The sequence below is a fragment of the Protopterus annectens genome, chromosome 1.part2 (genome assembly GCF_019279795.1).
Source record: "Protopterus annectens isolate FY-2018-M chromosome 1.part2, PAN1.0, whole genome shotgun sequence".
Classification (NCBI taxonomy): Eukaryota; Metazoa; Chordata; order Ceratodontiformes; family Protopteridae; genus Protopterus; species Protopterus annectens.
In genome coordinates this window covers 136,006,974-136,029,037 of record NC_056727.1, presented here as the reverse complement: position 1 = coordinate 136,029,037, position 22,064 = coordinate 136,006,974, and the positions used below count along the sequence as shown (strand labels likewise).

At 41.1% G+C, this 22,064-nt stretch overlaps 1 protein-coding gene across 4 annotated transcripts in view; it reads right to left on the bottom strand.

The window, feature by feature from the left end:
- CCDC88A (coiled-coil domain containing 88A) overlaps positions 1-22,064 on the bottom strand; it is a 4,373,054-nt gene that overhangs the window by 2,088,352 nt on the left and 2,262,638 nt on the right. For all 4 annotated transcript variants that reach the window (XM_044055294.1, XM_044055285.1, XM_044055303.1 and 1 more), the window contains exon 13: positions 9,607-9,791. In XM_044055294.1, coding sequence (XP_043911229.1) covers positions 9,607-9,791 — 185 coding nt within the window. The remainder of the gene's footprint in view (positions 1-9,606; positions 9,792-22,064) is intronic.

Below are 22,064 nucleotides of genomic sequence, written 5' to 3'. Positions count from 1 at the left end.
GTCGCACTGCAGTGGGGCAGGGGCTACATTCCATTTTTGACCAAATGGGTTTTCCGTGAAATGTATTTTCGGTGAAGTGAACTGCCTGAAATCATTTTCGACCAAATGTAATTTGACCAAAAGCAGTAGGACCCATATATATATATATATATATATATATATATATATATATATATATATATATATATATATATATATTTATGGATCTTCTTCAGTAGATCGAACTTTTAGCAATTCGAACCAAAAATAGCTGAGGCCATATGTTCGAACTTGCAAAAGTTTGAACACTGAAGAAAAAAGTAAAAAAACAAAACTAAACGTATGTATCAGGGGGCTACACCCCCCCCCCCCCACCCCCACACCCCCTTACTTGAATATACCAACTCCTAGATCGCACTACATTGCAGAAAAGGGAAATCTTCCTGTTCCAGATTGCATGGAGATCTCCATTCAGTCTGATAGAACTTTTACAAGTTCGAACATATGGTCTTGGCCATATGAGGTTCAAACTTGTAACAGTTCGATCTACTATATATATACATACATATATATATATATATATATATATATATATATATATATATATATATACACACACACACACACACACAAAGTTCATAGGTGTGTACTAGGCTAATGGCCCTGGAGCCTTTACAAGCCTAGCCCACAGGATTACCCTGGCATCATGCCACACGACCTTAGTTCCCAGTGCCTCTGTTGAGTAAAGCCACTGGAGTGGTCCCTGGGGTGAATTTTCTATTTCCCATCCACTCATCAAGATTTCTCTGCAAGAAGGCCAGTGAGGTGCTCTGCTTGACATGTATGGGAAGTCTATTCCATAGCATGGGCAGTCTCTAGGTTATGAATTTGTCCCTCCAGTATGTTCTGTTGATTGTGGTAATGAAGTTGAGGTCTCTGGAGCATGTGGTGTGGAGGGATTGGGATTTCTTTAAATGTAGCATTTCTAACAGAGCTGGGTCAGACATGGCTTCATAAGTCAAGCAGAGATCGCCTCTAAGTAGGCGATATGAGACGGAGAATAGTTGGAATTTTTTTAGTCTGTCCATACAGGGCAAATGTTTAAGACCTACAATCTTCTTTGTAAGGTACTTTTGTGGCCTCTCTAGTTGTTGCAGGTGTTTAGTGAGGTACACGCCAAATGGGGCACTGTACTCAATGACTGCCCTAATGAGGGAAGAGTAGAGGGAGACAATGAACTCTTTCTTCCTGGATGCAAACCCCTTAGTAATGAGATGTGCCACATAGGACTTTCTGACCATAGTGGTAATGTGGTGGCCAAAAGAGAGTTTGCTGTCAACCTGTGTTCCCAGATCTCTTATAATGCCTTCTGTGTTCAGTGAACTACAATCGATGTGGTAATTCATGGGAACTGAATTTTTCCAAAGGGGATGATGACATTTTTTGGCATTGAGCTTAAGGCCATGGTTCTGACACCAGTTGTTTGTCTCAGTGTGGCCTTTCTGTAGGACATCACTTGGGGAGTTAATAATACCTCCCAACTTGCAATCGTCTGCAAACTTTATCAGCCAGAGTCCCTTCGTGTTGGCCTGGACTTCAGAGAAGTAAACACTAAACAGGAGAGAGACCCAGGACCGAAGCCTGCAGGAATCTACTCGTGACTGGTCGGCAGTCTGACTTGGAGTCAGCTACTTTCACACTGTGGGTTCTACCTGTGAGCCAGTTTGCAACCCATGTCGTGATATAGGGGTTGATGCCTAGCTTAGTGAGTTTTTCTATGATTCCTGAGTGGGGAATGGTGTCAAAGGCCTTGGCCAGATCACGTTAGGCTGTATGAACCACCTTGCCTTCATCCACAACTCTGGTGACTGACAAAGATGATGACCAAGTTGAGCAGGCATGATCTACCCTTCACAAAACCAAACTGTGTGGGATCCAGAGTTTGGAGATTCCCTATATCCTTGTTTATTAGGTCCATGATGATGCGTTCCATAGCTTTGCATATCTGACTCATCAGGCTAATGGGGTGATAGTCCTTTGTGGAGAGGAATGACTGTAGCAGTGAGCCATTTGGTAGGGACAAAGCCTGAGGTGAGGCTGTGATTGAACAGGGCACACAGGTGAGCTGTCAGTTCACTCTGTAGTTCATGTAGAACACAGCCAGGGATATTGTCAGGTCCCATAGAAGCTGTATTCTTGGCTTGGACAGTGCTGCTTTAACTTGTGCAGCAGTAATACTGGATGCCTGGAAATCCTACTGGTATTGTGACTGGTCCCGGGGGGGGGGGGTAAAATTGGCACTGAATCTGTCGACCAGTATATTGGCAATATCTGCTGGCTCAGTATGGGAGGTACCATTGTGCACTAGCTCAGAGCAAATCTGGGTATTGCCGTGAAGACTCTTTACATAACTATAGAAGGCCTTGTGATTGTCTTTACTATCTACTGAAATTCTGCTTTCATAGCTAGCTTTAGAGAACTTGATGAGGGATCCCAACTTTTTGTTGAGGCTCATAAGGGAGTTTTTTCCATTCTTCAGACTTCACCTTATTCTGCATCAGTTTCCTCCTTCTGTTGCAGAGTTTGTTTGTGGCAGGGGACCACTAAATTGGCTTCTTTTTTTGGGGGAGAGCATCTTGTTTCTATTGGGTATGGCAAGATCCATGCATTTGTGTTTGTGTTCGTACAGTGCATTGGTGTATAATTTGGCAGTCATGCAACTGATCTCCATTTGCATGGGTGCTGTGAAGTTAGCCACCTCTGTTTTTAGGAGCCCAAAGTTAGCTTGGAGAAGTTTTTCAAGGTGGCATCTTTGCGGGGGGAGGGGGGATGTGGATTTCTAAGGTAATTAGTTTGTGGTCGGATCTAACCAGGGAGGAGTTGACTATTGGTGTACAGCAACGGTCGCCCATGTTAGTAATGACCAGGTCAAGGATGTTACTACCTCTACTGGGGGCAAGAACGAGCTGGTCCAGGGCATTAGAATTAATGAATTCCAGGAAACATTGAGGAAGTGTATTGGTACGAGTAGTTTTCCGATTTTACACACATGTATATATATATATATATATATATATATATATATATATATATATATACACACACACACACACACACACACACACACACACACACACATATACCCACACACACACACACATGCATACATACATTTTCATTTTATATTAAGAACAGAGGAGCAAGGGACACAGACATGTCAAATGTGGAAAGCTTTGTTCTTCCACGTAATAATTTCTGCTGCTCGGTCTACTTTTCCCAACCAAATGGGCTTCAATTAAACTGTCAGAGAATAATTCTACAGCTTTCAACAGCATTTTGGGTAAATGCGCTATACTTTTTTTTTTTTTTTTTTAGTCTGGCTCTGTGGCACACAAGGATGCAGCAACCCAGGAGACAATGGTTAGACTAGTGATCCCATCACTGGATGAGACAGGAAAGGAAGAAGAGGAGGGAAGGGGAGTGACCCACATACCTCTCTCAGAGGGGCAGGGGTTATTACACTGAATAGTGCAGTCTCCGTAGTACAAACCACTGTTTGTGCTCCAGGGGAAGGGGCAGAGCTGCTTAGAGGGACTGCCCCTTGCAAACATGAGGCAATGCCTTCTCTACAGAAGGCCCACTGCATGCCTCTCCACGGCATATAACAGTCTGTGTAAGTCAGGATCAAGGAGAAATTGAAAAAATATATAAATCATCCCTTGCATCGCACTTACTTGATTTTATGATCAATATGAGCAAACACACCATTTTTAAAACCCTCCCGGCCGGGTGAACTGCACCCTCATGATGGAGGGAGAATGGGTCAATGGTCAACACAGAGTTAAAATAAAGAGCCATAAAAAGTGTGTATGTATGTATGTATGTATATATATATATATATATATATATATATATATATATATATATATATATATACACACACACACACACAAATATATATATATCTATATATATATATATATATATATATACACACACACACACATACACACACACACACATGTGGGTGTAGGACACTGTATCAAATAGTGTGGAGACACCCTGCAGATCGATGTCTAAATGAATGCACCAATATCGACATGTTCTGCACATGCGTCAGGGATTACCCCAGAGCAGACAAAATCAGTGCCAGAAGTTTTTGCAAGGGGGGCAAGTCCCTCCCTGCACCAGCTCATGTGGGGGGCTGTAACCCCACAACTCCTACTAATTATATATACTAAATCCAAGGTTTCATAGTCCCCGGGGGAAAAGAAATATTCTCCTACCCAGGGACGGTCGATCTAGCACACCTGTAGACCAGTGACTAGGTCAAATAAATAGTGTCGACCTATAGTCTGCCAGAGCACCAGACATTTAGTCCAGTGCCCTAGACCCATACGTTATACAATCATACACACATATACATGTCATAGGAGGTTACTAGGCTAATGGCCCTGGGGCCCTAATAAGCCTAACGCAGCACCTGCCGCCCCTGTCAATGAGGGACAAAGGTGGAACCCCTGGCTCAAATTTATGGTTCCCCATCCTCTCATCAAGGTTGCTCTTGAAGAGGGTCAGCGAGGTAACCTGTTTGACATGTATGGGAAGTCTATTCCAGAGAAGAGCAGCCTCTGGGAGACAAACCTGTCCCCCTCCAGCAGGTTTTGTTGATGTCACATATTAGACTTAGGCCTATTGAGCAGGTAATGCGCGAGGAGCTACACTTATGGATATGGAGTATCTCTAATAGGGCAGGGTCCGATATTGCCTTGTGAGACACAGATCACCTCTGAGCAATCTGTATGAGGTGTTGGAGGCCATGGATTCTCTTTGTAAGGTATTTCTGTGCCCTTTCCAGTTGGTGCAGGTGTTTGGAGAAGTGCATACTAAAAGTGGCATTATACTCAATTACAGGTCTAATAAGGGAGGAGTACAGAGAGGTAATAACCTCTTTTTCTGGATGCAATCTCTTTACTTACGAGATGAACCAAGTAAAAGGCTTTTCTGACCACCACCGCCACATAATGGTCGAATGTAAGATTGTTGTCAGTCTGAGTACCCAGGTCTCTCACCACAGGTTGTGCAAGCTTAGGGGCGTTGCCGTTGATGTGGTAATCAGCAGGGGTCGTGTTTTTGCCGAATGGTACAATAGTACCTTTTTTTGCATTTAACTAAAGGCCATAACTTTGGCACCAGTTATTTGTATTTGTGAGACCCTCCTGCAGTACGTTATCAACTGGGGAGTCAATAACAGCACCCAACTTGCAGTTATATGCAAACTGATCAGCCACAGGGCCTTTGTCTTTGCCTGGACCTCTGAGAAGTGAATGGCAAACAGTAGGGGTCCCAGGAAAGATCCCTGGGGTACACCACTAGTGACAGGTCTGCTGTCGGAGGTGGCGGTGCCTATTTTGACCCTGTGGGTTCCATCGTTGAGCCAGTTGGCCACCCATCTGACTAGATAGGGATTAACACCAAGTTGTGTTATCTTATCAGTGACAGTCCCTGAGTGGGGAAATGTGTCAAAGGCCTTGGCCAGGTCAAGGTAAGCTGTATGTACTGACTTTTCTTCATCCAAGGCCTTGGTGACAGTCTCAAAGAAGTCAACTAAGCTCAATAGGCAAGATCTGCCCCTGATGAATCCAAACTGGGTTGGGTCGAGTGCTTGGAGATTGCCTTTGTCCTCATTTATGAGATCCATAAAAATACGCTCCATGTCTTGACAGATCAGACTTGTCAAGCTGGCGATGGCAGTTCTCCACTTTGCTGGAATGAAGCCTGTAATTAGGCTGCAGTTGAATACGGTGCTCAATGGTGAAGCTAGTTCTTGTTGGAGATGGTGCAGCTAATAGCCTGGGATACTATCAGGTCCCATGGAAGTGGTGTTCTTTGCCTTAGATAGGGCCTTTAACACTTGATCTATGCAGATGTGAGGTGTGGGACAAGTATCTGGGATGTCAACTGGGCCATTGGGGGGGGGGGGCGATAAGGGGGTGATGTTTGCACTGAACCTATCAGCTAGCAGGTTGGCTAAGTCAGCAGGAAAAGTGTAAGTGGTACCATTAAGTACTAGTTTTGAACAAACCTGGACTTTGCCATGGAGGTTCCTAACGTAACAGAAGTGACTTGTGGTTTCCCTTTGTTTTGGAGCCTAGTCTCAACTCATAAATGGCTCTGGAGGTTTTTCACTAGTGATCTAATTTGCTTGTTGAGGCGGAGGTGTAAATATATATATATATATATATATATATATATATATATATATATATATATATATATATACACACACACACAGATATATATATATATACACACAGATATATATATATATATATATATATATATATATATATATATATATATATATATATATATACATACATATATATATATATATATATATATATATATATATATATATATATATATATATATATACATATATATACACACACACACACAAACACACACACACATATGGTTTCACTTCATAACGTCGAAAGCTCATAACATCTAATTACAAGACCAAATGATCGAAAATTCAAAACATCTAACTCGCATCGAATCTCACAACATCTAAAATGTATAAAACTGAGTAGTGTATCATCAAACATGTAAATGTTAGAGTTTATTCTGGTAATCTGTATATAGTGTTTATTATGCCACTCTGTACATGTGTTTAGGACATACAGGCAGTGATTTAGATATTGTGTGTACATTCTTTATGCTGATTCTCAGATCTGCTTGGAGTTGGTGCAGAATGGCACAAAATGCACTGAACCGACCAATATAGCCAACATCCTGGCATACAGTTTCAGTGCAAACTTCACCCCCCTCTCACCCCCAAAAGGGCCCATAACTATACCAGAAGAATGTAGTGCCCCTGAAATCACAGACACTCAGGTTAAAACAGCCCTCCCCAAAGCCAAAAATGCAGCATCAATGGGACCAGATGGTGTCCCAGGCTGCGTCCTACACGAGCTCAAAGAAGAACTAACCCCTGACCTAAACACACTGTTTAAACTCAGCCTCTCCACAGGCTACGTGCCCACAAAGTGGCGCACAGCAACGGTTATTCCACTTCACAAAGGTGGAGCCACAACGGACCCCGGGAACTATCGCCCTATAAGCCTGACTAGCTTGGTCTGCAAAGCTATGGAGGGCATCATCATGGATCTCATTAACAGAGACATTGGAAACTTCCAAACACTGGACCCTACCCAGTTCGGCTTTGTTAAGGGCAGATCATGCCTCCTAAACCTGGTGGACTTCTTTGAGACAGTTACCAAGGCTATAGACGAGAAAAGGTGGTCCACACAGCCTACCAAGACCTTGCAAAGGCCTTCGACACCATTCCCCACTCAGGTATTATAGACAAGCTCACCAGCCTGAACATAAACGCCTATGTTACAAGATGGGTTGCCAACTGGCTCATGGACAGAACCCACACGGTAAGAGTTGTGGGATCTAGGTCTGACTCTAAACCAGTTACAAGTGGCATTCCCCAGGGCTCAGTCCTAGGACCCCTCCTGTTCGGCATATACTTCTCAGAGGTACAGGCAAGCACAGGAGGACTATGGCCAGGGTTGCCAGACGTCCCTATTTGGGCGGGACTGTCCCGAGATCAGCAGCCTTTTCCAGAGTCCCGCACTGCTGGTTTAAATCCCGGGCAGCCTCCGCTTTGTTTGTTTTTTGATTGGCCCGTATACCAGCATACCGGCAAATCAGAAATCGCTAAACACAGAGCTTCTTGTGTTTAATATGGAACATCGCAGTTCCACATTAAACAGAAGTAGCTCCGTGTTTAGCGATTTTTGATTGGCCCGTATACCGGTATACAGGCCAATCAAAAAATTACAAAACTAATAAACCACGACAAAAAAAACGAAAAAAGGTACCAACAGCAGACCAAGCGAGATGTTTGAACCAAATGCTTTTACTTGTTAGCGCTTTCATGCAGATATTCGCCGCACTTCTTCAGACCCAAAAAATCGCAAAACAGAGCTACTTCTGTATAATGCGGAACTGCGATGTTCCGCATTAAACAGAAGTAGCTCCGTGTTTAGTGATTTTTGATTGGCCCGTATACTGGTATACGGGCCAATCAAAAAAAAAAAAAAAAAAAAAAAAAAAAAAAAAATCGCAAAACAGCGCTACTTCTGTTTAATGCAGAACTGCAATGTTTCGCATTAAACAGAAGCAGCTCCGTGTCATTTATTTTTGATTTATTTTTTTTTATATAGGGGCTATAATTGACTATCCGGCTGACACAGACATCCACCAAAAGGGTCTCACTAAGACAGATACCTGGTGTCAAAACCATGGCCTCAAGCTAAATGCCAAAAAGTGCATAGTCATCCCCTTTGGAAAAAACAAAGTACCCACAAACTACCACATAGGTGGTAGTCCCCTAAATACAGAAGACATAAGGGATCTGGGGACCCACGTAGACAGTAACCTCTCCTTTGATAATCACATTGCCAAAGTGGTTAGAAAATCCTTCTATGTGGCCCACCTAATCACAAAAGGGTTTGCATCCAGATTGAAAGAGGTCATTGGGCCCCTCTATACATCACTCATCAAACCCATCACAGAGTACAATCCCCCAGTTGGGATGTACCTTACAAGACACTTGCAACAACTGGAAAGACCACAGATGTACCTCACCAAGAGGATCACTGGCCTCAAGCAGATGCCCTATGCAGCTTGACTGAAGAAACTCTAGCTGTACTTGTTTGCATACCGCCTACTCAGCGGTAATCTCTGCCTGACATACAAGGCCATGTCCAACCCAGAATTGATGGACATGCTCCACCTAAAGAAAACCGTATCCCCTCAAGCCACACGCTCCAGGGATCTAAACCTCACCACAACAATAAATAGGACCATGCTTGAGGGATAGATTCCCGTCCCAGAGACTTCCCATGCTCTGGAACAAGACTCCAATCTACATCAGGCAGAGCTCCTTGCTAACCCTCTTCAAGACAAACCTTGACGAGTGAATGGGAAACAGAAAGTTTACCCCAGGGATCACTTCAATGACTCTGCTGGACAGAGGCTCAGGGAACTAATCTAAGGGGGCGGTGAAAGCCAACACGTTCCGGATAGGCTTATAAATGCCTTCGGGCAGATAGCCTAGCACCTACCCTATGAACCTATGATCGCGATACAGTGGGGTTTTTCCCACTGTAGTGCGATCTCGGAGTTGGAATATTTATTTTATGGGGGGGATGTGAGGAGCAAAGCCCCCCACTTGGGGGGTGCAGGGTGGCTTTCTCCCCTGCAGAAACGTAGTAAAAAGTGTATAGGGATGTTATTTATATTTGCTTTGTAGTTTTCGATGTTGTGAGATTCGATATCACGAGTTTTAGATGTTTCGAATTTTCGATCATTTGGTCTTACTGTTTTGCAATTAGATGTTATGAGCTTTCGACATTATGAAGTGGTTCCGGAACTATATAGATATATATATATATATATATATATATACACACACACACACACACACACACACACATATATATATATACACACACACACACACACACACACACACGTACGATAATTACTTGGTAATAGTACTTTTGTGACAAAATTACAGTACTGACTCTGAAAACAAATAAATACCTTTTTGCTTAATCTTTGGTTTTCCTTTTCCATTTTCAAAATTCTGGCATCACCTGCTCCAGCAGAATCAATTGTGCTTTGCAAGTCTTCCACTGTTTTTTGCAAGGTTTGGTTTTCCATTTCTAGTTTTAACAAGCGGCTTGAAGTTAATTCATTTACTTCATGACCAAGAGACTTCTGAGGCACTATAAACAGACAAAAAGATGTGCAGAATAAAAACTATGTTCACTGTTAATCCATATATTTTCAAACTGATGATGCATGATACATGAAAGTATATTTGTATATGATGATATATGAAAGAGTGGCAAACTCCAGCAGAAAGTTACTTAACTTGTGGAAATATCGCCAGTGTGTAAGCCTACTTTTTCGGAGAAGTGAGATTTATTAAATCATCATTCTTTACACTAGTAAAGAAAATAATGGCCTAACTCATGATTCATCTTCTGTTGCAATTCAACATTTTTCTTGGATGTTCTTGCAGTCAGAGGAATGTCACAACATACGGCAACATCCTCTGCACTAAGACAGAAAATATAGCTTTTTTGTCTATAAACACCTTGAGTAAATTATCACTTAAGCCTTAGCCACAGATACATTAATAGAAAGCAAGGCATAACATGTCATATTCTTGCATTATACATTACATTTAGGTTTTCTTTCTTAATGATTATTCACTCTAACATTACATAGAGTGCTCAATTCCTGCAGTCCATTAAACCTCACTCCACCTCTTGAACTTTCTGCATATATTGTTCACACGTTACTTTTACTTCCAAATAACTTCTTTTTCTAAAGATCTCACTTCTACTTCTTTTACCTCATTTACAATATGCAGTATTTCAAATACAGTTGGTTTAGATTTTGATTTTTCTATTAATTGCTACTAGCATCAAAATTGGTAAGGCCTTACTAGTGAATGTAGCTCTTAACAACCACACTTCTGCAAAACAAGAAAAAAAAAACAATGAAGACTTGACACCTACATTGTTTGCAAGTTATATTTAAATACGGTCTTGCCTGTTATTTAAGGAACACTAAAATTAGCTACTGGTAAATGCAAATGGGGCAGCAAAATAGTGTCCTATTACTGATTAACTAATCCTTTAAGAAAAATGACTGTTAAATCTATAATCAAGGATCCGCACTTCTGGGTGTACATGTGGGTAGAATTCAAAGCCGCAAATGCACCTGGGTAGAAGGATATGGAGAACAGCCAAAAAGAGAAGACCTAAAAATGAAGTACAGAGGTACCAAAGGAAGCTTAACTCCTGGATTTGCAGTCTAGACAATAATGTCTGGCAAAGGTGACAACAAAGACCAACTGGTCAGAGTACAGATTTATTTACTTAACATTTGTTTGCCAGTATAGTCGGACTGGACAACACGTGTCCATTTTCAGCGGAGTCCTGGGGAGAAAAACTCCATAAGTTTACAGAGAGAAGAAACATTTACAAAAGAGATTTTACAGAGTAGTAGCATACAGATTGTAGACTTTACACCTGTGAGTACACAATAAGAGGATAATCCCCCTTTTGGCTGAAAACACAAGTGTACAAAATATACAATGAGAGTAGATAAGAACCTGGTAAATCCATCTACATTTTATGCTCATATCTTCCTCCAGGTAATAATATCAACTCCCTAGAAAATATCCTTTGCTGGCTGTCCATTAACTATCCACAGGAAACCATTGTGCTAGGTGACTTTAATATAGACTGGAATACTGATAACCCAACTAATCACATAAATCTACATGGCTTCTCCCAAATTATCACCTCAACTACTCGCACCCATAAACCCGCCAACAAAGAAACCACCCTAGATTGGATCCTAATAAATACCCAGTCCATAACCTATAATGTAGGTATCCTGCCAGATGCCCTTAGTGATCACTCCCTAACCTATATTATTAGGAAAAAGCTTAATATACCCTGCCCTACAACTTTTAGAACTACTTGCTCAAACATTTCAAACCAGAACACTTCCTAAATGAACTGAGTGTATGTAACTGGACAGCATTAAAATACCTCCAACTTGAGGAAGCTGTGGCATACTTCAATTCCAAGTTCCTAGAAATCCTAGACTACCATGCCCCTTCCTGTACCCTTAGGAACACCACCAAAACAGCACCATGGCTTACTAAGGAAACTAAGAAAAAATGTTGCTAAGAAACAAATTCTGGGCAAAATGGCATACCTCTAAAAACCCATCTGATCACTTAAAATTTAAACAACTCAGAAACTCGACTAAAAAATCTATAATATCAGACAAAAAAAAAAACTTCTTCCAACTTCAAAATACCAACCCATCAAAGTCCACAGAAATTCTGGTCAAGTATCACTAGACTCATTCACCCAGGCAATTCTAAAACTCCAACCCCATCTGGAATTACCCTTGACACTCCCAAACAAATTGTGGACTCCTTCAATAACTTCTTTACTGAAGTCATCCAGTCATTTGCTAACTCTCTACCTCATGTATCCTCTTATCTGCCCTCCTCCTCACATATCTCACCGCCCACTTTCCAACTCTGCCCTGTCCCCACATCCCTCATCTGTACCCTCCTTCAAAAACTCAAACCCTCTACCCTTCAGCAGACCATTTGCCTTCTAAATACCTTCAAATTGCAGCCAAAGTCATTGCATACCCAATCTCTATCCTTATAAATAGAACCATTATTGAAGGTACTATCCCATCCATCTGGAAAGTTTCATATATCATCCCACTACATAAAGGTGGCAACTCAACAGAACTTTCAAACTTCCGTCCAATTGCCCTCCTCTCTCCCATAGCAAAAATCAGGGAAATATGCATCCACCGTCAACTATTAGACCATCTTCTTCAAAATAACCTATTAGCCAGCTCCCAGCATGGCTTTCGACCTTTCCATAGCACCACTACTGCCCTCCTTTCCTTCTCTGACCACATCAGCAAAAATCGCAACAATAGTACCCTGTCCTCTGCTATCTTTATTGATCTTTCAAAAGCATTTGACATGGTTAACCATCAGCTACTGCTGAATCTTCTCAAGTCCCTCTCATTTGATCCTCAAACATTACAGTGGTTCAAGTCCTACCTAGACAACAGGCAACAGGCAGTGCTATGGGAAAACACTATCCTCCCACCTACCTGTCACCCTTGGTGCACTCCAAGGATCCATATTAGGCCCTCTTCTGTTCTCTATCTTCATAAATGATCTATCTATTAGTATCCCCCAAGCTGTAACTATACAATATGCAGAGGACTCCACATTAATATCCTCAGCCACAGGTCCATCTGAACTGCAGTCCCTCACCCAGAATACCTTTGAGCTCGTAGAAGAATGGTTTCTACAGTGATGTCTCCTCCTTAACCCCAAAAAGACTAAACTCTTGCTGTTTACTCCTACACATAAGTTCACCCCACTTAACTTCTCTATCAAATCTAAAACTGGTACAGTCATATCTCCTGACACTACTACCAAACTCTTAGGAGTAACTATTGATCACAGCCTTAACTATGACACTCACATCAACATCACAATCAAATCAGTAAACCGAAAACTAGGCTCCCTCTACAAAATAAAGCCCTTCCTTACTCCCATAGCTAAAACTGCTATTGCCCAAACTCACCTTATCTCTACTCTCTTTTATGCCTCTCCTATATATACAAATCTATCCAAATGCAACCTCCACAAGCTGGCAGTCTCTTACAATAATATTGCCAGATTTGCTACCAGATCCCCTTTTAGAACCCACCACTGCCTAAATCTGAATCAGCTTGGTTGGTTTGAATTGCACAATCAAATTTTATTTCATCAACTGATTATTGCCCATAAAACCCTTTACCACCCAGAAAACATACCAATTCTCACTAGTCTAAGCTGCCCATATAAAAATCTTACAAACCTACACTCAGCCAATAAACATCTGGTATCCATACATAAACCCAACAACAAAGCAGGAGTTTCCCTTTTCTTTAATACTGTGGGGAAAAGTTGGAACCTACTTCCTAATGAACTTACATCTCTGTCTTCAATTACACTCTTCAAAAAGAAACTAAAACAATACCTTACAAACCATTGGCTATGTCCCTGTTCAAACCCTGACTAAGACCATCTCTGTTTATTTTCAGCATAATCAGTCTTCCCAGGTTTCTTACTCACTTTATTGCCACTTTAAGGCCTCTACCGCCTAGTTGCTCTTATTGCACCCAAGAAAGATGCAATTTACGTCTTTCTGTCTCTTGATGAGTTTCTCTCCTCCACTTACTCTCCCAATCCTGTTTTTAACTACTCTGTTCTTCTACTTACTTATAACTTTGAGATGGGAATCTCCCATATCCTTCTGAAGACTTTCTTCCCATTGTGTTCACAAAAAAAAAAAAAACAAACTAAGGATTATCTTATCTAATTTTTGTGCTATTCTTCTGTTCCATCAATGTTTGCTAAATTACCTTAATCACCTGTTTTTATCTAGCAACCTATCTGTATCTGAAGTTTAATGTTCTGTAACTGAATTCTTATACTCTGTGTGTTTATCTGTTTTAATGTGGAGCTTTTCTCCCTGGGCCTCTACTGAAAATGGACATATATCCAGCTAGACTAGCCCGGTCAACAAATGTAAAATAAAATAAAATAAATAAATAGAGCATTGCAAGATATTTCACAACTGAATAAGAGTACATAAATGCTTAAGTTTCCATATATACATTCAAGCAAATATACATGTAAGAGCATAGACATGTATACACACACACACACACACATATATATATATATATATATATATATATATATATATATATATATATACACACACACACACACACACACACACACACATATAGATTATTGCTCACACATGGATAGGTAGAGTTAGCGTGTGTTGTCCAGGACAGATGAGATGTAGAATTATTGAGTGTTTGAGGCTTCAGGGGGTCAATTACAGTTGCATAGATGGCTGAAGAGGCATGTTTTATGTAGGATTTTGAAGAAGGGTGTAGAGTTTTGTAGTCTGAGGTCAGGGGAAGGTTGTTCCATATTTTTGCTATTTCATGGGCAAATATGATTCCCCAGAGTTGTTTTTGCATGTGATGGTTTCGATTAAGGCTTTGTTGGAGGACTGAAGTTGTTTATTTGAATTGTTGAAGTTCAGCATGCCAGTCAGGTCAGAGGTTTTCTCGGGATAGTACAGAATTAGATGAGCTAGGTTGAGTTGATGGTACTTTAATAGGTTCGGAAATTCAAGCCAGTACAAGGCTTGTATGGAAAGGCAATGATGGGATTGTGATTTGGTACTGGTAGCGAATCTAGTGATTTTGTTGTAACAGATAGAAAGTTTATTAAGGTCATTTTTGTAAAGATTAGTTAGAATTGGGGATGCATAAAGCACAACAGACAGTAGGTGGGTCCTGGCTATTGCAATTCGAGATTCGGTGGTTAGATGACTTTTACAATGATAGAGGGAACCTAGCTTTTTGTGGACTTTAGTGATGGTTGCTGATATATGTGCTTTGTGAATTTGAGTTGCTGGTCAATAGTAACTTGTAGGACTTTAGCCTCAGTAACAGGGCTAATTTTGGTTTTGTTGGCATACAGTATAGAGAGGGCAAGGTTGCTCTTTTAGTAGAGTGGAATAGCATTCGTTGTATTTTCTTGGATTTTAGTATGAGCTGTTAAGCCAGTTCTCTATTTCAGAGAAGGGATCTTGGGCTTTTTGTCAGAGAAGTTGGGTGCAGAGCATATGAGAAGCAGTCAATGCATCTAGTGAAATGGCCTATGACTCCAGTTTTTTAATAGGCAGTAAATTACCAGACAGCAAAAAAAAGTTAACTTGGAAAGGGATTACTAGACAACGGCCAGCTCTTCTCTTCTCAAGAGAAGACACATAAAGGTAGCTAATCCATCTTCATAAACTCATGTACTCACTTCAAACAATATCGGAGTATCCGGTGTACAACTAGAATGTGAAACCTTCTCTATTTCCTACCGTTTCTGTCTCAACAAAGAAAAATGGAAACAAAATGGCTAGTTTCAAGCTAATTCTGACCAGTTTCTGCATGAAACAATGGGCTGGTCCTGAGGTACAACAAATTATTTTTAAATATAAAAAACTGTTCCTTATAAACAAAGGCCTGCAGCTCCAAGATTCTGCCTGCAGAGATGATGGCCACTATTAAAATTGTTTTTGCAAGACACAATCTTCAGTGTCACTCAACCGTTTGAATGGAGACTAGCCCTACTGTCCAAGATGATCAGACTCCATAAAGGAGAGGGGATTCTTCAAAAGTGGAAAATGCAGAACCCTTCAGGAAATGCTTGACTGGCTGATGTCAAGTCACAGTTGTATCTTCTAGGAAGTCAAGAAGGGCAGAAATAACTAGCACATGCACCATGACCATGGAACAACCGAGGCCTAAATCTCTCAGCTGTCTGAAATATTAAAATCATGCAAAATTAACCAAATGGAGTGAAGTTTGACACACTCTTCCCAAACTTAAAACTTCTTACATTTGGCACAGAAAATCTGTTAAGCGGCTTCCTGGTAGCTTCAATTACTTGTGACACCTTATCTGGGAAATTTAATGGAATCAAAAGACCTACAGTAACAGCAACTGAAATTGCAATATTGTAAGCCACTGAGGAGGTCAGGATTAGTAGATTGTCTAATGACATGAAGACTCACAAGGAATGGCGGGGAAGGCAAGCAGGAATCTCTTCTGCCATGAGGTGGAGAATGCAGCCAGCAAAAATACCTTCTTGCCCTGCATGAAGCAGAAGACAAGGAACAGCACATTCCTCTAAAGAACAAACATTTCAGATTCAAACCATACATTGTTACTGAACTCACAGTTGTAGGAAAGGACTGAAGAAACAGTTTAGGTAGTCAAACAGCATGTTCACTTCACCTAGAATATATATCAATGAGTGACTGATACCCCCTTGTCTATTCCAGTTACTAGACAGGTAGTGATACTTTGCATTGGTGGATATGACCACAAGCCACCTTGTTGGTTTAAATATCACACAATGTGTTGCTTTCTGGGTGTAACCTGGAGGAGAATGGACTACAGAATTCTTCCTCAGTGTTTGGTTCCAGGATGACTGCATGATGATCCAAATGATGGATGTGAAAACCCAACCACTGTGTTTGTTTAAATATCACATGATGTGTTGCTTCTGGATAGACTCTGGAAGAGACCTGACTACAGATTTCCTCCTCAACCTTTGGTTCCACCAGGACTGTATGATGACCCAAATGACTGATGTGAAGCCCCCACTTCAAAAGGGACTACTTTTCAAACCATGAAGGGGCAGAGTTGAACACCCAGCCAACCAGTGAAGCATAGATCATTAGCACCTCGAATACATTCCAATATACAAAAGGGAGGCACAGCAAAAGATTGATGGACTGCCCACCACTCAAGGGCATAGCAAGGAGGTCTGACAAAAAGAATAATCTGCAAACACATGGTGACTGGAAATACTCTAGTACTTCACAACTCTCAACATCACCTTGTCAGAAGGACAAGACATAACAGAGTGAGACATGTCACTTCCAAACATTAAAAAAATAAATAAAAATAATTCTGAAACTAGCTGTTACACCTTTCAGATATGTTCATCCTATTGTGATCCCTGCATCCCTACTACTTATTTATGCTAACCATGACATCTCTGTACCACACGGTGGGAAAATAATTTCTAAGCACTTTTCTGCTCCAATTCAGAAAAAAATATGGACTATGGCTTTATATCTCCTAGACTCAAGTCTATATTTTCATTTCCACCAGCCTATCATACCCCTTTGCGATACAAACTGAGAACAATCTAAAAGATGTGACTGCTTCAGATGCAGGATGAATCTGGTGTGTGGGGGGGGGGGTTTGAAAAGCAGACATCAGATGCTAAGTATACCTAATAAGAGTGACTATCTGGCTATTCAAAGAATACCCCGGGAATGACTGCATTCTTAATTTTTTATGCATTTATGTTCTTTTTTCTCCCCACTGTAATTCTGACAACCATCCCAGAGCCCTACATCCATGCTGGGACTATCAGCCACTCCAGACATCCCCAGACTGCTACCAATTTTGACATCAGAGCCAGCATAGATCTTAAGGGTATCCTGACGGGGTCACTGCTGTCCCGCCATCAGCCAGAGGGGCGGGGTTCTGCCTTAATCTTACTTTCCTGATGTGTGTGCTGTGGCTGGTCTCAGATGATATGCAATGGGAAGACCACATTTCCACATGGTGTTGTTGACAGTAAGCTACCTCACCCCTTCGACAGACCTCATTAAAATTTGCTTCTTACCCTCCGCCAGGAAGCTCCAATTGGTCTGCATGCCATATCCACATTTTACCTTCCATCCATTGGATGGGCACACACATCCTCCCTGCTGCTCAGTCAGTTGCCCAAGAAGCTAATCAAACCTGGGCTGAATGGGGATTGCAGTCAAGGCTTTATGCCTCTATGCCACTAGACAGACTATAACTGCATTCTTTTAAAATCACCTTTGGGTAAGTCTGCCCTTGATCAAAAGGGGAAGAAACACTATCTGATGAACAACAATAAGGATCATCTCTAAAGAAATTTGCTTTTTTTGGAATAAAGCATTTACCACATTTTTGAGAGAAGTGTTTACCAACTTTCTCAGTTAAGATCTACAGTATAAAGGATGACTGATTTGAGAATGGCAGTTTAATTAAAACTTCAGCAAACTGCAGAGCAAGATATACTGCTGGACTTCCCACAAAGGATATGCCAGTTAGCAAGTGTCATGGCCCACCCACAGGGACACCTGATGAGTAGCAGAGAAGACATCACAACAGTCAGAGGTCCTAAGGATAAAGAAGATGACAAACTTCTGAACGGAAAAAGTTAACTAAGTTGGAAAACCTCGCAACAATGAATGAAAAAGAAGAAAAAAGTTGGTATGCCTCTAGCAGGTTTCTCATCCAAATAAGTGATTTTGTCTCACATAAGTAGGTTTAAAAAAAACAGACACTGAGAAATGTATCATAGAAGATGGGAAGGGAGGAGTGCCATACACCATGAGAAAGTTTTACCTGCCAAGTGGTAACATTATCTGCCAGTGGTAACATTAGACTTAATGGTCATTGAAGATGAACCTCTTCTTGTTAGAGCAATAGATCCTAATCAACCAAGAAGATGCTTTACAGGGTACATGAAGTACATCTGTGGCTAGTACAGTGCAAAGACAGAGCAAGGCAAGTACATTTCTGATTGTTAACTTACCATAATAGCAGACCTTTGAATGATCATTGCTGGAGTAGCCTTAGCTATATGGGTTATAGTCTGTCAAGGATATTAACAGCCGGCCAGCTTCCAAAGATTCAAGGCACTTTCCATGTGGCCAAAATGTAAGGTAAGCTGAATAAAATAAGTTTGGCCATTGGCCATCAAGCCCTTCAGAGCTTTCCTACCAACAGAGAGACGGAGGGCTGAGCCCTTAAGAGGCAAAGCTAGGAAGAACAAAAAATAAATAACACCCCCGGCATAAACAGCATACCAAAATAAACGGGGGATGGAGGGAGAGTGTGGCTACCATAGCAGTGATCATACGAACATCTATTCTTATTGTAGCTTTACTTGCACAACTGTACTATGTTCATCATATTGATCACTGCTGCAGGAGCCTTAGTTACATGGGTAGATTACCCTAGCTTACTACATTTTGGAGGTGGAAGGACAAGACTTCAAACGCCCCTGGACAATGGTCCATGCAAAGACTGATATAGACCTATAGAAGAATTACAGCTTATACTGCTTAGTAAAAGTATGGGCAGATGACCAAGTTGCAGCTTCATGAATACTTCCAGAATCAAGCCCTTATCAAAAAGCCATACATGAAGCCAAGGCCCTGGCAGAGTGGGCCTTGACCCTGCCTGTTACAGTTCTGATGTGGTAAATATAATGAAAAGTAATAGCCTTAGACAACCATTTGAAAATATTCTGTTTTGACACAGGCTGTCCTATCTTCTTACTTTCACAAATAATGAACGACTGTAAGATTTAGTTCTGTCAAGATAGTACCAGAGTTGTCAGTGGACATCCAAGGTATGAAGTACCCTTTCTCTCTCATTACTGGGTTCAAGAAAGAAAACGGGGAGATGGGTAGTTTGACTTAAATTACACTGAGACACCACTTTAGTAAGAAAACAATGATTAGTTTTCAAAGAAACCCTGTCCCTGTAAAAAATGACAAACAGTTGACTCACCATAAGACCTTGCAACTTGCATACTCTTCTTCCAGAGGGCAGAAAAAAACCGCTAAAACTGTTTTCCATGTTAAGAACCTCAAATCAGCCAGATTAGTAGGTTCGAATGGAGCAGGTGTTAGCTTCTCTACCAAAAAATTAAGATCCCAAGGAGGTGCCCACAATTTTCTTACAGGCCTCTTATGCAAAACCCCTTTCAAAAGTATTTTGACATGAGAATGCATTGACAGAGGAAATTCACAGATGTACTGAAATAGCCAATAAATTAACAGTGCTAAAGGAGTAAGAAAGGCCATGTGATGCTAACTCACACAAGTATTGTAAAACCATAGAACAACCTGCCCCTAAGTGGGTTCTGGTTATTTTGTTGGTAACAGTTAGAAAACTTTATTTCCTAATATATGATATTTTAGTAGCAGGTTTTCTTGTCTCCATTAGTACTTGTTAGACTTTCTCAGTAAACAGGTGCCTAAAGGTAATTAAGACCCCATCATCTAGGCAGTCAACTGAAGTTGACTGGTGTCACGGTGTATCAAATGGCCCTGTTCTTGAGTGAGTAGATCCAGTCTATGAAGAAGCTTGTAGAAATTCTCTCTTTCCATTTCCAAAAGAAGGGAACTCCACGTTACCTGGACTAGAAGGGAGTCACATCAATGAACTTGAGGGATACCATCTGAATCTTCAGGGTAACTGGATATTAGTGGAAAAGATGAGAAAGCATACAGGAACATTCCTGTACAAAAAAAAGATAAGGCATCAGTCTTCCAGGCCTTCTTATGTGGAGTCCTGGAGCAGAATCTTGGCAGCTGATAGTTCTGAGAGAAGACAAACAGGTCTACTTGAGAAACTTCACAGAGAAGGAGCAGATCTTGGAAGACTCCATGACCTAGTTTCCATTTGTGAGGGTCTGCCCTTGTCCTGTTCAGCTTGTCTACCACACAGTTTTGTTCTGACGAAATGTAGGATGCCTGTAGAGTGAGACAGTGATGTGAGGCTATATCCAAAGATAACATGGCTATTCTGCAGAGGGGCTTACAACTTGGTTCCTCCTTGCTTGCTGATGTACCACATGACTATGTTACTGTCTTCAACAAACTGAAGAGACATATGTTTATCTGGGCAAACATTTCTTTTATACTTATGTGCTTGCATTTAGTGTCCCACACACCTTGCACTTGTATCCCTCCTGAAACTGCTTCCAGGCAAAGTCTTAGCGTGTCTGTGGTGACTGACTGCTTTGGAACAGGGAGGGAGATGGGGAGACCAGGAGTTAGGAATACATGTTCTCTACCAAGGTATTTCTCTTCTGATAAACCTGAGCACTGGGATCTGAAAAGACAATTACTGTTGGTGCTGGGACCAAAGAGACGACATACAGCCATCTCTTTCTCATATGGAGTCTTACCAGGGATATCATGAGAATCATAGAAGCCATGAGACCAAAAATCCTAATGTATTCCCACGGAGTGATCGAAGTTCGACTAAAAAACCCTAGAAATAGATCAAGACCTAGATCTACGTTTTCCTGCAGAAAAAAAGCTTTTTTAACTGTAGTGTCTAGTTGACACCCCAGAAACACAGTCCTCTGAGGAGGAGCCAAAAAAGACTTTGGAATGTTCTTTTGGAATCCCAAGAGAGTGATTCCTGACACTTTGAAAAAGACTCTGCAAAGATAAGAAAGTCTTCTAAATATGGAAAAATGTGGCTATCCTGTAAAATGAAATGAGGTATAACTGCAGCTAGACACTTTGGGAAGAGTCTTGGTACAGTGGATAGTCCTAAGAGTAAGGCAGGGGAACTGATAATGTGATCCAGACGCATAAAACAATAAGAAATGTCTAAAGAATAGGAATGTGAAAAGCATCTTTTAAATATAGTACTACCAGGAAACTTGAATGAGGAAGCAGAGGTAGCAGGTTGTAAAGTGACATTTTGAATTTGGGCACGATCACAAACAGGTTTAGGAAATAAAGATCCAGAATTGGTCTCCAACCATTTTCTTCCATGGGCACTAAAAACATCCTTGAATAAAACCCCTTTACCACCTTTGAAAAGGGAACTGGTTCTATCACTTCCAGGGACAGCACATGATGAAGGATAGGTGGAAAAATAAAGTCTGGTCTGAAGGATAAGAAGGAATTTCCTCCCACTGCCATCTGTATGACTTTCAGAACTCAGTCTGCAAAAGCAAAAGGTGGAGAGTCAGACTTTCTGGAAGAAAAAACAGGCTG